The 15,704-nt window shown below is 39.8% G+C and overlaps 1 protein-coding gene across 2 annotated transcripts in view; it reads right to left on the bottom strand.

Moving 5' to 3' along the window:
* The window catches only part of atg7 (ATG7 autophagy related 7 homolog (S. cerevisiae)), a 56,517-nt gene that overhangs the window by 28,051 nt on the left and 12,762 nt on the right, over window positions 1-15,704 (bottom strand). For both annotated transcript variants that reach the window (XM_023426816.2, XM_023426814.2), the window contains exons 13-17: window positions 13,473-13,667; window positions 11,473-11,718; window positions 10,239-10,354; window positions 8,348-8,423; window positions 3,624-3,704 (exon numbers count right to left, since the gene is read on the bottom strand). In XM_023426816.2, coding sequence (XP_023282584.1) covers window positions 3,624-3,704; window positions 8,348-8,423; window positions 10,239-10,354; window positions 11,473-11,718; window positions 13,473-13,667 — 714 coding nt within the window. The remainder of the gene's footprint in view (window positions 1-3,623; window positions 3,705-8,347; window positions 8,424-10,238; window positions 10,355-11,472; window positions 11,719-13,472; window positions 13,668-15,704) is intronic.

Genomic DNA, 15,704 nt, shown 5'->3' with positions numbered 1-15,704 from the left:
GAGTGTAATAGCCCTGTACAGTTGATAGTGAATGTTCTTAAAATGGTCAGGAAAGTTTCCATACCAGAGTAGTGAACAATGTAACACATGACTAATTCAGACTGCGCTGTGACGTCAGCATCACTGCAGCAAACGCACTGTGGTAAATATACGATAAAGATATAAACATATGTAGACATACAGAACAAGATTCTGCAGTGTTTACCGAGCCCTGATGGGTTTCAGTAGTGATCACACACTGTTGACGGAGTTATCAACATCTGGATTACATGGATATAATATATGTATATAAACGCACACATATGGGATACACATGTGTACAAATACACTTGTCCTAAAGCTTCCTTCCTCATAAAGCAACATAAATGTCTACCCTCTAGATTTATTTCACAGTGGTGATGTCTCTTTTTGAAGTTGCTTGTGGATCCTTTCTGTGTGTGGATATTAATTGAAAGTATCACTCACCACAGGCTGTGTTATGTGTGTGCTTTTTTCCTTTTGTGCGTAGCATCCTTAAAACATATCAAACATACTAGGGGTGGTCTTGGTGGCTAAAGGGCTCTTTAACTTCAGCTGTAAACATACAAACATCAGTAACAGATGAAGTGTTACTGGTAGTAGTAGTAAGGATGTAAGACACATCAGGTAATGGTTAACACTGGTGAATGTTATTTGACTGATATACAACTATGACTGAAATGCTTAAAATGTTCCTAGGTGGTGGTTAATGAAGTGGCACTTACTTTACACTGAGTACCATGAGAAAAGATTTCCTGGTGACTCAGTGGCTTTGACTTCCCCTATTAACATGTATGGTCATCACGCCAGGTCAGACGCTTGCCTTGAAAACACACAAACTCCATACTGACTCATTAAGTAACCATTTCTGAGAAACAGCACACGGCACAGGAAGAAAAGCTCATAAAGTGTGTGTAGTTAACGTGCTGTGGTTGCTCTACACACATACTGTATCTGTCAACAGTTTATTCAAAAACAGCTCAGAAAGAGTCTGTTTCTAAAATGTGTGAAAATGATTGCTGGTATTAACGTAAAGGGTATTACTGATAACAATCAAAGTTCAAGCTGTAATGAACAATATAGTGCACAAAAATCTGAATTTAAAAAAATACTGTCATTTCTGACAGAAGAATATTTATAAAATGGATATAAAACATCATCGATTATCAGCATCCATCTATTTTCATTATTCAAAGACCTGTTTGGTCTATAAATCATCAGATAATATTTCCCACAGCCCAGCATGAACCTCTTTAAACAGCTTGTTTTGTCTGACTAAGAGTCTAAAGCACAAAGAAATGTAATTAACAATTATAAAATATCATATTTGAGAAACTAAAAGCATTTTTGCTTGATCTTTGACTTTAATCTAGTGTTTAATCTACTCCACTACTTGTCGGTTTTACTGTTGAATGTGAAATACTCCGGTGCAAAGTGTAACACACAAAATATGCAATATTCAGGGTTCCTGGTTTTATCAACCTTATTGGCTTTTAATGTAGAGGCTGTTGCTAAGGATGCTGCTAAGAACTACAGTGATGGTGACCACAAGAAAAGATAATAGAGTATATCTTATTTAAGCTTAATCACTCAACTTAATCTTCTGTCAGTCGATTCATTGACTAACTGATTAATTGTTTCAGCTCTAAAATGAATAGTTAATCAAAATTAGAAGGAACTGAATTCATGGTGAGACTGCTAGAACAGTCAAAAGCTCACACATAATGTTGAGCCATGCCTTCAGTGTAATGATACGATCCCCGTAACGCACACGTCACATATTACTATAGGTTTTCTTTGAAAGGTTTTAAATCGTGTGCACGTCAATCAAAACATCAATGGGATACAATAGGAACTGGATACACAAATGAAACAGAAAGTTGCCTACACTCACACGTAATTCAAAGGTTTAATAAAACAATTTTGCTAAAAATAGTGGGAGCATATTTGGTAGTGTTAGTACAAGTAGTTGTAGTAAGAGGTGTCTGGCATGGTTTTAGACAAAGCCACGTCAGCTGTGATTTACTCTCTGGCGTGTAGCGTTATTGGCTTGCAGCCCCAGAAAGAGTTAGGAAATACACACACACACACACACACACACACACACACACACACTTATCCAAATAGCCACACGCACACACACGCACACACACACACACACACACACACACACACACACACACACACACACATACAGACAAAGACAGGCACACACGTATTACAGTGAACGGACTGATAGATGGACAGAGGGACACACAAAGGGAGAAGAGAGATGTGGGAGGGAGGAACAGGAAGGGAGAGAAGGTAAGAGACAGAGCTGAGATGAGGGAGAAGTGAAATAGGAGAAGGCTGGTAGAAAAGAAAAGAGTGAAAGGCAGATAAGCAAATGCAAAACAGAAAGGGAAAAGATGTGGGGGTGGAACCGAATCGAAACATATTCACCAATTTTACTACATAACCTTTATCCCTGCCTCAGCAAAGGATCGTCTTTCCTAAATCATGTTGTTCATTGTTCCTGACTACACAGGCTTTACCCAATCCCTATCAAACCATACGAGCCCTCTGTGCAGACCGAATAATCTCATCAGTCACACGGGCGGAAACATGACACCTTAAGATGGGGTGGAACTTCATCCTTTTTTATTTTTTCAGAAGCAGCGTAGGTGGAGAAAAGTTTAAACTTTTAGAGGACAAGCTAGCCAGCTCCCTCCCCCCTCTGCCTCTTGGTTTCTCGCTCTGTCTTCACATGAAAGTGATAGATCTGGGGCTTTATGACCTCTTTATAGACACAAAGACTGCATTGAGATCAGGGGAGAAAGAGAGAGAGTGAACCAGCCCTCCACTCATCACAACACCCTTTCTTCAGCCCTGCACTTCCACTCTTTATTTCTTCCCCCCACCCCTTTGCCTTTTCTCCCTTTTTGTTGCTTTCTCCCTCTCTAAGTTGAGGTTTTGTCTCCCTCCCCCCTGGTCTTACACTAATGTACATCAGCCAATCACATTGGTGGATGCTGCTAACCGCAGGGCCACCTGGGGCACTGATTGGCCATTTGGCTGTGGACATCAATGATAATGCGGTAAAAAGATGCAAAGGCAATTTATCCCACCCCACTTGGCCAATTCAGGATACGTAGACCCTTCAACAACCCATCTCTATACACACGCGGACACACACACACACACACACACACACACACACACACACACACACACACACAGCGGTGGGAGCTAATTCCACTCATACGACAGTCGCTGACATCAATGAGCAACTGCTGCCTGATTGTTACCATATGGTTTTACCAGCTTTTCTGTGTGTGTGCGTGCGTGTGCGTGCATGTCTTCAGTATTCCTCAAGGAACAACATTTCAACACAGCTCCACTGACTTAACAATGTGGAAATGGGAGAGATGGGAATCCCCCCTATTTCTGCTAAAGCTGCAATTTGTATTTCAAAACATTGTTGTTACATAGTAACAGAATCAAATCCTGATAAGTAAATCAGAACCTGTCCGTCTGCATCTATGTTTCAATCTTTACCTTGAAAACACTGTCTTGTCACTATAATGGATTGGAAAAGACATAGTTTGAATGATCCAGTTACTTACAATGGGTGAGCAGGCAGTGCATTTGTCAAAGGCCAGGCTGGCAGGCAGGACATTGTCGAACCTCGACAGAAAGCCTCGGATCTGTGGAGAAGTCAGCACATCACAAACTTAGCTGACACTAAAACAGAGGAGCAGGACACACTCTTGTCACATTCACATTATTTAAAAACACTGCACATTTAAATTATTGGAAGGCAAAAAAAGGCTAACCAGAGACATCAGCTGATGAAAACAAATAAGGAGAAAAATAAGCAGGTTTTTGTGTGTTAAACAGACAGATAATCTCTAATTTGTGAGAGACAGAGTATTTTTGATACCTTTATTTCTCGTAACCAGTAAGTAGAGCAGTAACCATTAAATCTGGCATTTTAAAAGTAGGAGGCAGTTTGACTTTCTGTGTTCAAAATTAAGCTGAGAGCGCCCTCTGGTGCCACAGAGGTTAAAACCTTTTTTTGTAAAACGTTTTCAGCACGTCTCTCACTGCTGAAAGCCTTCACTCCTATTTATGGCTACAGTTACTGTGGCTAATTAACCTTCGTTACTGACGAAAGAGAGCTTTCCACACATACACACACACCAACAACTCTTTAGCAACACGTGTTGAAACACCACTCATCACTAGTATACCCCCCCCCTTTTTACCCACATCCTCCTTTTTTTTAATAAAAGCTTCACCCATTATATTTTCTGGTGACGCACATAGACCAGAAGATGCTATGACTTCCTGACTATGATTATCTGGTGGTGAAAATGACAAATACATGGAACATTTGTGACCAATTACCGCACAATGCACAGCAAGTGAACAGGGATGGAAATTGAAAGCTCTCAGGCCTCGTTGGGATATCTGGGTGCAAACATGACATTTCTTTTCACTCCATTTTCAATTATTGGTCACAGGGCCAAAGTAGCACGAGCCCAGGCTGTGTGGTAACCAGAGGCTGCTGGGTTAAGATGTACATCTTGAACTGCGTGACTGATAAGCAATTAGAACGGTAAAGTGCTTCATCTCGCACACCATTTCAATTTTTTATAACTGCACAACAGCCACAGGGTCGTTTTTTTCATTTCTTTCTTTATGTCCTTTACATCTTCACATCAGTGTGCTGATCATTTCAATTAAAATCAAAAGAGAGGCATAAAAAGGGGACGGAAGGATTGAAAGATTAATTGCAGTAAGAGGCAGTACAGACATAACATGAACGTGTGAGGAGAACTGCCACAGCAAACATGTCCAGTGAATAAATTAACAAATGAAGGGGTGAGTCAATGAGTGCGTCAGGCCGGTGGGTGAGCATGGGCAAGTGAGATGGACTTGAATGGACTAGTAGCTGTACATAAAACTGCACAGCCTTTATAGAGAGCATATATTTAGTACAGGAGTCCAGGTGTATGTGTGTAACATTTCCAGCTGGTGTGCTTTCTGCTGCTCACTGTAATTATTCACACAGCCATGGGCATAGTTCTCATTTTACATTGTAGGACATGGAAATAGAGGACAGTTGTTCAGACGCTGCTTTATGGAGTTCTGATTTAAACTGCTACGTCTGTTCACAAACTGATTTATAGCACTGGATTAAACACCAGTTACTTTCACTGTAAAATGTATTATCTTAGCATCTGACAATGACCATATATAGTTTTGAAAGAAGTGATATGTGCCTTTTTGGCAGCACCTGGAGGTTGCTCTTCATACATCTTCACAATTAATCTATAATTTTGATTTTCCAATATTGTTATTTAGCTAATTTTTGGTTGAATCTATACACATGTAATCTGTTGCATGTCTGGTGGATCCCTTGTCAAGCACAGCATTTCCCTGGACTGTAGAGATTGTAGAGAGATTTCAGTGACAAAGGCTGAAATCTCTCTCAAGGCTACACAACAAAATTTCAGGGCCAATATATATATATATAATATTTACAGTTCAATCAATCGCAAATAAATAAAATATGATATAGTTTATATAAATCACCACAAGTTGTCACTGTGGCACCACAGAAAACACAGCCTGCAGCTTCAAACTAGTCAGCTGGGTGTGTTACCAGTCAATTGCTGATGAAAAAGGCATTCCAGCCATGATATACCTATACATATATATATATATCTAGATATATATCTAGATATATATATGCATATTTGTATTACATATACACAGTATATACATACATAAATAAACACAAACACACACATATATTCACACTTTCATGCATATTATTAACTCATTTCTAAATTTCTCTATGGTGAGCATTATCTCATTTCCTCACCTTCACTCTCTCTCTTTCACACACACACACACACACAAGGCGTCCCATTTTCATGCCATTTTCTATTATTTTGGTTGAAATACCGTGAGAAGCTGAGGTGTTGCGTAAATGTCAGAAATTCAGATTCTCAGGGTGATGAATCCTTATAATTATGCAAAGGAGAGAATGTGAGAGCATTCAATAAGCAAGAAGGCAGAATTTTTCTAGCCCACTCGATCAGTCCAGAGTATATCATCATTATTTCAAATATGCTTATTATGCTTTTCAAAATATGAACTTGAATACAGGTTTTTCCAAATTAAAGCACCAAGTAGCTTTCAATAGGGCTGCCCTTAAGGTCTTGGCCAACTAAGAAACTTTTTGTCGTTTTCTGTAATATCATGGGTTTTTTGGTTGTGTTTCTGTTCCTTGGTATCACTGGGAGACGAGACTCACATCTCTGAACTCATACTAGTAAATATTCGCAATCATGTTTTGACAGATTTTTCAATCAAATCAACTAATACATGAGTGAAAGAAATCCACCGACTATTAGGAATAAATCTGTCCCTAAGTTTATAGATCTAGTCTCTTCCCCGCCCATAGTTTTAAGGAAATCATCTTATTAGTTCTCACTTTAAAAACAGCAGCCACCCTGGCCAAAGACACACCATAGGAAAATGGCTGCATGAAGGTACACACACACACACCTCTCTTCTCCACAGTTCCTCTGGGAGTATTAGCTACTGCAACTAGCTCATTGATTATCACTACGCATTGTGTTTTTACATTGAGCTCTGAATTATCCTCACTAAACAGCTGTGCGGTCTGACCCAGACTGTGGTGCTCCTTGACTCATTACACCGAATTAATGTTGTTCTCCGCAATGGCAGTACTTCATATCTAGTCATGGTCTGTTACAGTGAACCACAGGGCTTTTTTGTTGGTCCATCTCTACTTTCGAGCATCCGCAGCCAAAGTTTGCACATAAAACATCTTCCTCTCTCAGTTAATGTGATTCTTATTCTAGGCAAAAATGTGTCTTCTCTTAATTATGATGGCTTTATTAGTAATCTTGAATTATGTTTGATGTCTTTCATTTTAAACACATCAAACGACCAAAATAGAAACCGCTGCGCACTGTCACTTAATCAACGGCTGAGAAAGTAATAGAGCCTCTGTCATTTTCAATTGCTGTCGACAGTGTCAGAGATCTGCTGTTAATGCAGTTCATATAAAGCATCACGACTGCGGCGCTACTTCAAATGTACCACTGAAATGAGTTGGCACACGAACAACTGAAGTCTCTTAACAAAAACATAACATTTTAAGCGAGGCCGTATTTATTGCAGGGCTGTATCGTGCAGCGCTACATTATACAGGTGTGTTTTTCTGGTTATTCAGTGTTCACAATAACAGAGTAACAGAAACTGCCCTTTACTCTTGCAGAACGAAACCAAAACATTCAAACACATAAACAACACTCCTGTATGTTGTTACACGATACATGACATGAGCTACTGAGATGATGCCATTGCTTTTTACATCCATTTATCGATGCAGTATCATACATTTTATTGTTTAAAGAATCTTTATCATTAGTTCGGTTTCACATTTAACTGCGTTTGTTTGTAGTTACTGGTCTTTATGACCACTGTTTTCACATATTTGTTTGTTGAGACCCACGACCGCTGCTCTCTAATCAGGCAATCAAGCATAACACCTCAGCCATGACTTTTACCTTTACAAAGATAATAATGTTCACTTCTAATTGACACTGTCAGTGTGGTATTAATTTAACTATATAGTTATTATTAAAGTTTTCATTTGCAGTGGTGTTAAACTGGACTTTATCATAGAGAGGGATGTTTCTAATGTTTTGTCAACCCCATTTATAAACACCTTTCTGACCGTATGAACAGAAACCGAACATTATAATCAAATGCAGATATGTTGTTCTTATTTGCAATAAATTGTATTGGTGTATCTAACACAGCGGCCAGGGAGTGCATGTTCAGCACACTTTTGAAGATGCTGCAGTACATTACATTCACTCCCTGAAGGCTATAACCTTATCAGTAAGCCTTGTTGCTAAACACCCCTATTTTCAAAAGGAACCAGTTTTGCTTGTGGTCGATACAACGACAATGACACCAAAATGGAGACAGCTATGATGTCTCCAACCTCAGTTAGTCGCTGTGTATAACGAAATATAGTCAGAACTACAACAGTGTACACCACACACACAGATACAAGTGTTCATCTCTGAGAAAGCTGCCTTTATTTCTATAGCAACCCCGTCAGCAGGAAAAGTATAGTTCAGACTTTCAGGCTCACAATCACACATAGATGTGATGTAACAGTTAGCACAGGCACACTGTATATTGGAGGGGGCCGGCAGGTGGAGGTGAATGGGTGAACAGCACAGAGTGTTCTTAGTATTAAACATGTTGATGCATGCAAGTGTGTGTGTCCGACCTGATGTGGCACTAGACCCAGAGAAGTGGGAGGTTCATTCATTCGGTCATCACTGCTGCTGGCCACCGCATAACCTCTGGATGGAGAAAGAGAGAAAATGATTCTGTTTTTATTTGCCTTTTTGCACATGAACATAACCAGAACTTGTGTAACTTTGGCCACAGTTTTCTATTCAAAAGAGAGAGAGAGAGAGAAAAAAAGGCAGTAAACTTCCCTAAATAACAAATATACTGTCAAAAATATATATATATATTGAGAACTAAGAGGTCCAACTCCATTGAACATTAAAAAGGTATCAGTAAGATCTAAAAGATCCTGCTTACCAGTGAATCTGACCAGGTTTAAAATATTTGACTTTCTTTGGATAAAAATAACTAAAATATCACGTCTCACACTGAGCTTAGAGTGGTTTTGCAAAGTAAGAAATGTCTGTCAAACTGATGCAACATTAATCCCTCTGTGACAATATTCTAAAGCGCACGGTTAGAACGTAAGATCTTGTGTGAAAGCCAGGGCCTTAAAAAAGGGAGAAAGAGATGGAAGACAGGAATAAACACAGCTATGAAGCGAAAAACAAGGACACAGAGAGGGCAGATGCAAGAGAAGGAGATCTTGGTGTGAAGGAAGGAGCCATACAATTATAGGGGTACAGCGAGTACATGAAAATTCTGCTTCCTAAGCTTTTTATCCAGCATAGGCAGGGCAGCTCTGTAACAGCTCATAACATCTCAGAACACTGAGAGAAAATGTCTTATCGGGCTCAGCAAGCAGCCACTTTAGTATGACTTTCACCAAAACAGACACACGCAATTACATTTCCAAAAAGACACACCCGCGCGCAGGAACACACACTCAATCAGCATGAAAACGTCTCCATCATTGTTTGAAAAGAAAAAACACAAAACACACTTTTAAGAGTTGAGAATATCGAGCTGCTACAGATTGCCAAGTGAACTTCAGAGCTGACTGCATTGCAGTGGTGGAGATTTTGAAGCATAAAAGTATGAGAAGGACTGGGAATTATGACAAAGCTTCTACAGTAAACACAAGTTCTTTGGCTCAAGTAAATTCTGGGAGCTGTGCTGCAACCAAATTAGGGACGGATACTACCTGTGGTGCTTTAAGACCTTGCCTGCAGTGCTGCTCCATCAAAAAAGCAGAAGTAAGCAAGTAAAGCTTCCTGAAAGTTTGGGATCCTCAAAGGCAGAAACTTTAGTTTTAAGCCTGGAGTGAGGTACCAGCATGAAGCTCTGGATGTCTGGATGTCAGGCACCTACTGGTGATCAGGGCTGCTCACTAAGGTAAGTGGAGTATCTGACCTTGCAGCACTCTAAAAGGATATTGGATTGTGATTTCAATGTGGAGTCAGGTGGAAAAAACAAAAAATTGCTAAGGAGTGATCATTTATCAGCAGCATTCTGAGTGGTGTACATCTCCAGCTGCAAACTCTTTTCATACTCGTACTGTTGTCACGTTCCCCTCTCCAAATAAAACTGAATATATGCATTTTGTTTTATTATAACAAATTTAACTCCTGACCTGTCACCTGAGATATAAAATCAGAGAACCTTCAAGTGCACAGTGTTTTTGCTTTAATCAAGCACAAAGCTCAACATCACACTTTTACTTTAGACATTCATTAAGTATTTGAGCTTTTGGACATAAGACAGCATATCTTACATTTGTTTGAAACAGTCTACAATTTCCCTTCTTACCTTTTCATCTTTGTTAGTTGGAGAATCAAAGCGAGCATATAGACTACTTACTACAACTCTGTGCTCAACACTTCATACTATGAATGTACGGCCAGACCTGTACTACTAGTATTGATACTAGTACTATGAGTCCATAGAACTAACCTATAGGACTTTTATAAGTCTACTCTTCTTACCCTTCACTGTGCTGCAGAATGGACACCATCATCTCAACAGCCAGGGCTCCAGCAATCATGGCGAGGCCTGGTCTGCTGACTGTGCACTGCTGATCCAGAGTCCGATCCCTGGTAGACTGTTTACAAAATAAAAAAACAGAACTAATAAGCAGATGGCAATATAGAAATAGCAATGACCTCATGCATCATGTCCTGATACCCTTCAAGCAAGCCAGATTCAATCCCTTAAACCTGACAGGGTCAGAGGAGTAGTTTTGGAAGTTGCCACCAATTCAGATTCATTTTATTTTTGACAGGTTTAGATGATGCTTTTTATATAAAGTGACGTAGGCTGAGTGAGCGATTATCAGCTGTTCTGATCGCAGACTGTTTATCTATCAGACCGTTTATCCCCTAGGGAAAAATCAGATGTCCAGCAGCTCATTAGTAACAATAATAATAAAAACATTCCAGTGTAAGCATTACAGTAAAATAAAAATGAAAACATTGTACAAAAACCATGTTACAGCTCAAATTTACATTCCTAGCTTGTTTGCATTTCATTACAACAGCTGATCAGAGACACTGAAGTGACAGATGACGTGTGGTTGACAATCTGCTGTAACATTTTGCTTCAACCAACAAACAAAGCTCATAGGAAAAACCACAAAAACCACTTGCATCATCACTATTCACTCATTCACCAGACTCAAATTCATATCTAACATTTAGAATTTAGAGAGAGGCTGTACCTCTAATTCAAATGTTAATATTTGCAGTCTGTGACAGCGGGCAGGAGGCCTTTAAAGTCAGAGCTGAATAGCACGGTTTCCAACAACTGGCTGTGGCCTTCACTAACTGATGAATGGCTTTCATAAGTAACTCATATCAAAAGGGCATGGGGGAGTAAACCACCAAAAAGAGAAACAAAGAGTGTTTCTCATTCAGGCAGAATGTGGATGGCAAGAAAATGTGATTCTCACAAGCGTAAAGGTTGTGTCAGGCAACTCCCCCCTGGGCAACATGTTAGCAGCTGCGAGCGACACCTTTCACACCCAAGCAGGCATTTGATCAGTTAATATAAAAAAGTTGATGAGCACACCTTTACAAATGAGTGCTGGTTGAAGAAAACGTCTAAAAGAATCCTACCTGATTTGTGTTTATTCTTATGTTTCCATTGTTTTCATTCATATTTGTTTCAAGGGCATGAAGTGAGTGAATGAGTGTATGTTTGATATCTGTGTGTTTTCCTCACATCTCCTGGTGCCACAACATCATTGCAGAAGTAGCAGCCCAGCTTGTACCCTGGGATGTTGGAGAACAGAGAGGATCCTGGGATGGAGGGCACAGAGCCGGCTGGTGTGGAGGATGAAGAAGAGGCAGAGGAACAGGAAGGGGAAGAGTCTGCCCCTGCAGAAACTTTCTGACTGACGGGGGGTTTCTTCAGGCCGTGGCGCATCACAACAAATGTGTCAAAGCCTAAAGCAGCATTGACCACTAGCTGGAGAGCAAAAGACAACAAATCATGGTAAGAAAAAAAAAAGGTATGTACTAACACACACACACACGGACACCGACACACACACACACACACACACACACACACACACACACACACACACACACACACACACATTTCAACCAAATCAAATCAACTATATGACTTGTTTTACACAAACAATAAGGGTACAATATGTTGAATCATTTCAGAAGGCAATGACATAAAACATTAAAAGGCATTAAAATGCTGAAAGCATCTAGACTTTCAGAGAAGCAATGGAAATAAATTGTAAAGCCACTTTGTGTCTGAAACAGCCCCGCGGCACAAATGGCTCAATTGAGAAGGCCATCAGCAAAACCTAATCAGCAGCCCAAAAAACATTTACTGCATATAGCAATATAAGAGCTGCATCAGTGATACCACTGGAGGCATTACAAGTCCTTAACACAATGTTAAATAAATCTAATATTGCCTGGCAACTAATACAATTTCATTGGATGAACAGAAAACCAATGGCCAATGTTACTGAGCAATTTCAATTTCCTGGAAAAGAAATCAAATGGCTTCCAAATTTTAAGTTCCAGCTTAAAGTAATAAGTAAGTAAAGTTACAAAGTCATAAATGCCTCCTGCCACAGTGCTGCACTGGGACTCTAGGTCCATTTTATCCTTTGAGCTTTCTACATATATTTTCATATCTGTGACTGTGATGTTAAATTACAGATCAATCATGGACATAACTCTCTCACTGCTCTCACTGTCCCATCTCCCGCCACATCAGGCAACTGTTCACTGAAAAAGCTCCACAAACAAGCTGCACATTCCCTGCCCAGCATCAAACAGCAGACATGCACAGTTATGCATAGTGGATCATTTAGCAGGTAAAGAGCCACATATTTTCTAAGAAGTTGACAGACACCAAAGGCACGACTAAAAGAGAGAAACTATCTAACTTAAATTGCTCACGTGGCCAGAAAAATGACTCCTAATGAATATTAATGCTGCTGCTGGATGCAGACATAGGCAACCGTTTGCTAACAGGGTCACCATAACAACTTAAGAAGTGATGATATGTCAATGTTGTGTTCACAACTTGTTAATGCTGCCCCCGAGTGGACAGAAATCTGCTACTGCAGGTTAAGATATAGATTATTTAGACAGGTAGTTTGGATCATGCCATGTATTGAACAGTGTATCTATTTTCCAGTCAATCCAGTTGGATTGATTGATTTTTCCGACCACCCTTTTCCATCAGAAGAACTCCAATGAATTCCACGCAAACTCTAGTCCTGACTTATTATTCCTTTATAAAGTTGTTTTGGAGTGGTATAGAACAATTACCCATTTAAATATCTAGCAGGTATGAAGATTAAGTTTACTACTCAGTTAGCTTTTTTCAGTTTCTTTTTTTATATCTGGGTGTTTCTTTAACAGCAAGCTGCTAACTTTTTCGCTCTGCGGTTTGTTGCTGGACATGTAGTGCATAGTCTTTATTACAGCTGCCTCCTGCTGCTGGAATCACAGCTGATGAGTGTGGCGCCATTGTACAACAACAGTTAACATGAAAAACCCAAAGCTAAAACATGATTGCCTGCGCGTTCATCAACGGAGCTGCCTCCCTTTCACATTACACATCGCCATTTCATCTATCGTTTATATAGGAGAGTGCAGCTTTAATTACCCCCCCACCTCCAACCCCAACCCCACCAGTCAGTGACAGCATGACTGCTCATACTGTACAATGTTCCTACTTACCTTCCTTTTGCTGGCAGCTATCACTGTAGGCAGCCAGCGGCTCTCCCTCGTATCCATTAGTAAGAAAACCACATCATGCTCTGAAATTAGTTTCTCCAGCTGCTCCACATCCCTCTGCGCCTGGGACAGAGTGGCCTGAGAGAAATTCACTGGGTGGCCAGGCATGGGGATGCTCATATTGTAACCCTCTGAATTCTGAATGAGAATAGAAAATAGAGGGGAGAAAGTGAGAAAGACAGGTCATTACTGAATTTAAACATATAATGAAAATTAAATTTCAACTTGACTGAATACTGTCGTTTCGGGACAGCCAAAGAAGTTTGTTAAGTTTGTGTATGTTGGGAATGTCTCTTTTCTTGACAAATAAAAATGCCTACAGTGCCACAAGTATCAAAAAGCTTTTATTTTCCTTGTGCTGAGATGGGGCTAGATGCATATATATATATATATATATATATATATATATATATATATATATATATATATATATATATATATATATGCATCTGCAAGAAAAGTAATAGTAGCAGCAATTTGGATGTGTAGATGTAGCGATGCTGATGTGCACATATATACATAATTGGACACTGGTTTCTACAGCTACAGCACATAGGATGCAATGAAATGTGTTTCAGTGTTTTTCTTAAGATGGGCTGCAGGAAATCTGAGAAATGAAAAACTTCTTTTCAATACATTTCTAGAACCTCTCAATCTAATCAGCTGCTGTATGAGAAGCCAGAAGCTGGAAACAAAACTTGGGCCAAACATGTCTTTTTGGCGTGCTTGCTGCTGGCTGTCTGACATACTAGTCTTGACAAATAAGTGAGAGCATAGTAGATGCAGTCACCAAACATTGCCTCAGTGTACTGTGTAATCACATCATCGCCACAGCTGACTTGAGTCCAGTGTGGATTTGGACTGTCCTCTACAAGTTGATAGTAGAGAATGAGAAGGAAACTTTAAATCAACACTTCCAACTCCACGAAAAAAAAAATCTTTTTTAAAAAATACAGCGAGGTAAAATGAAATGGGGTAAGTGGGGCTTCTGCTGATTCAATACCTTGATGTCTTTTAATGTCCATTGCCAAAACTGTATTACTGTGACTATCTGCAGGGTTGCAGATTCGACAGCGAGGCAAATGGAAATGTCACGAATAATTTCATAGTCAAGAGAAAGATGGAAAAGGGCAAAGATGAGGTGTGAGATCTTAACAAGAAGAAATGCCACTTTGACTGAATCAGTGGATCATTTGCCTTCACTCTCCACATTTCAAGAGTGGGAGCTGTTAACCAAATCTTGAATTTACATTTCATTATGACGTCAAGTGTTACCAAGCAATCACAGAGTGATTTCAGGCTGCAATAATCATAATCATCCCATCTCCACAGATTCGACATCCTCAACCTACAGCCGCAAAACAATTCTGATTGTGGAAAAATCCTTCCTTGAAAAGATAAACAAGATTTCATGACAATCCAACAATGCCACTGTTGATATCTTCAACCGGCTCTGACCTGACTGTTGACAAAATTTAAGGATAGAAAAAGAAGTTGGCGCCTACACTACAAACTATCCTGGAAATGTCACTCGACAGTATTTGTCCCCTGACAAAATGTGAAATTTGCTTCTGACATTTTCAACACAGTGACCCTGCTTGAACCAGGTCCTCACAATTCAGTTAATGCATTTCTGTGCTTTCAGCTCACAGTGTTCCTTTTTCTGTCTTTGTTTCAAACTGGCACCTGATGCCCCTGTGTTTTGGGGAAGAAAAAAAAAAAAAAAAAGCATGAGGGAGAGAGAAGCAGACACACACCCACACTAACAAAAAGAGGAGGGCAGGTACGGATGCAGCTCATATAGGGGATAGACAAACAAAGTGTCTAGACACATCATGACAGCACAGGACCATACATCACGACGTACGCCTCTGTTCTTCATTTTCTATTGTATTCCCACAAACACGAGGGAGAGACAGAAAAAAGAGAGAGTAGAGGGAGAAGCTTGGATACAAAGTTGTTGATGTCATGTCATGACAATTATTTTTGTGTGGGAGTTGGAGTGTGCGTTTGTGTGTATGTGTCTGTTCATGTCTCTCACACTATAATCCTGGCCCACTGGGTATTTCATTTCAGTAACAAACCTGAATGGTGATTTAAAGCTTTGATTGGTCAGTAACTTTCGTATGAAGCTTCAATCTTACTGAGTTCAAGGCAAATTACATCACAGCCTTC

Source organism: Seriola lalandi, unplaced genomic scaffold (genome assembly GCF_002814215.2).
Source record: "Seriola lalandi dorsalis isolate HSWRI2012SDOR001 ecotype SW California unplaced genomic scaffold, Sedor1 jcf7180002054840, whole genome shotgun sequence".
Classification (NCBI taxonomy): Eukaryota; Metazoa; Chordata; class Actinopteri; order Carangiformes; family Carangidae; genus Seriola; species Seriola lalandi.
The sequence above is the reverse complement of the archived record's forward strand: the minus strand, read 5'-3'. Positions and strand labels throughout refer to the sequence as shown.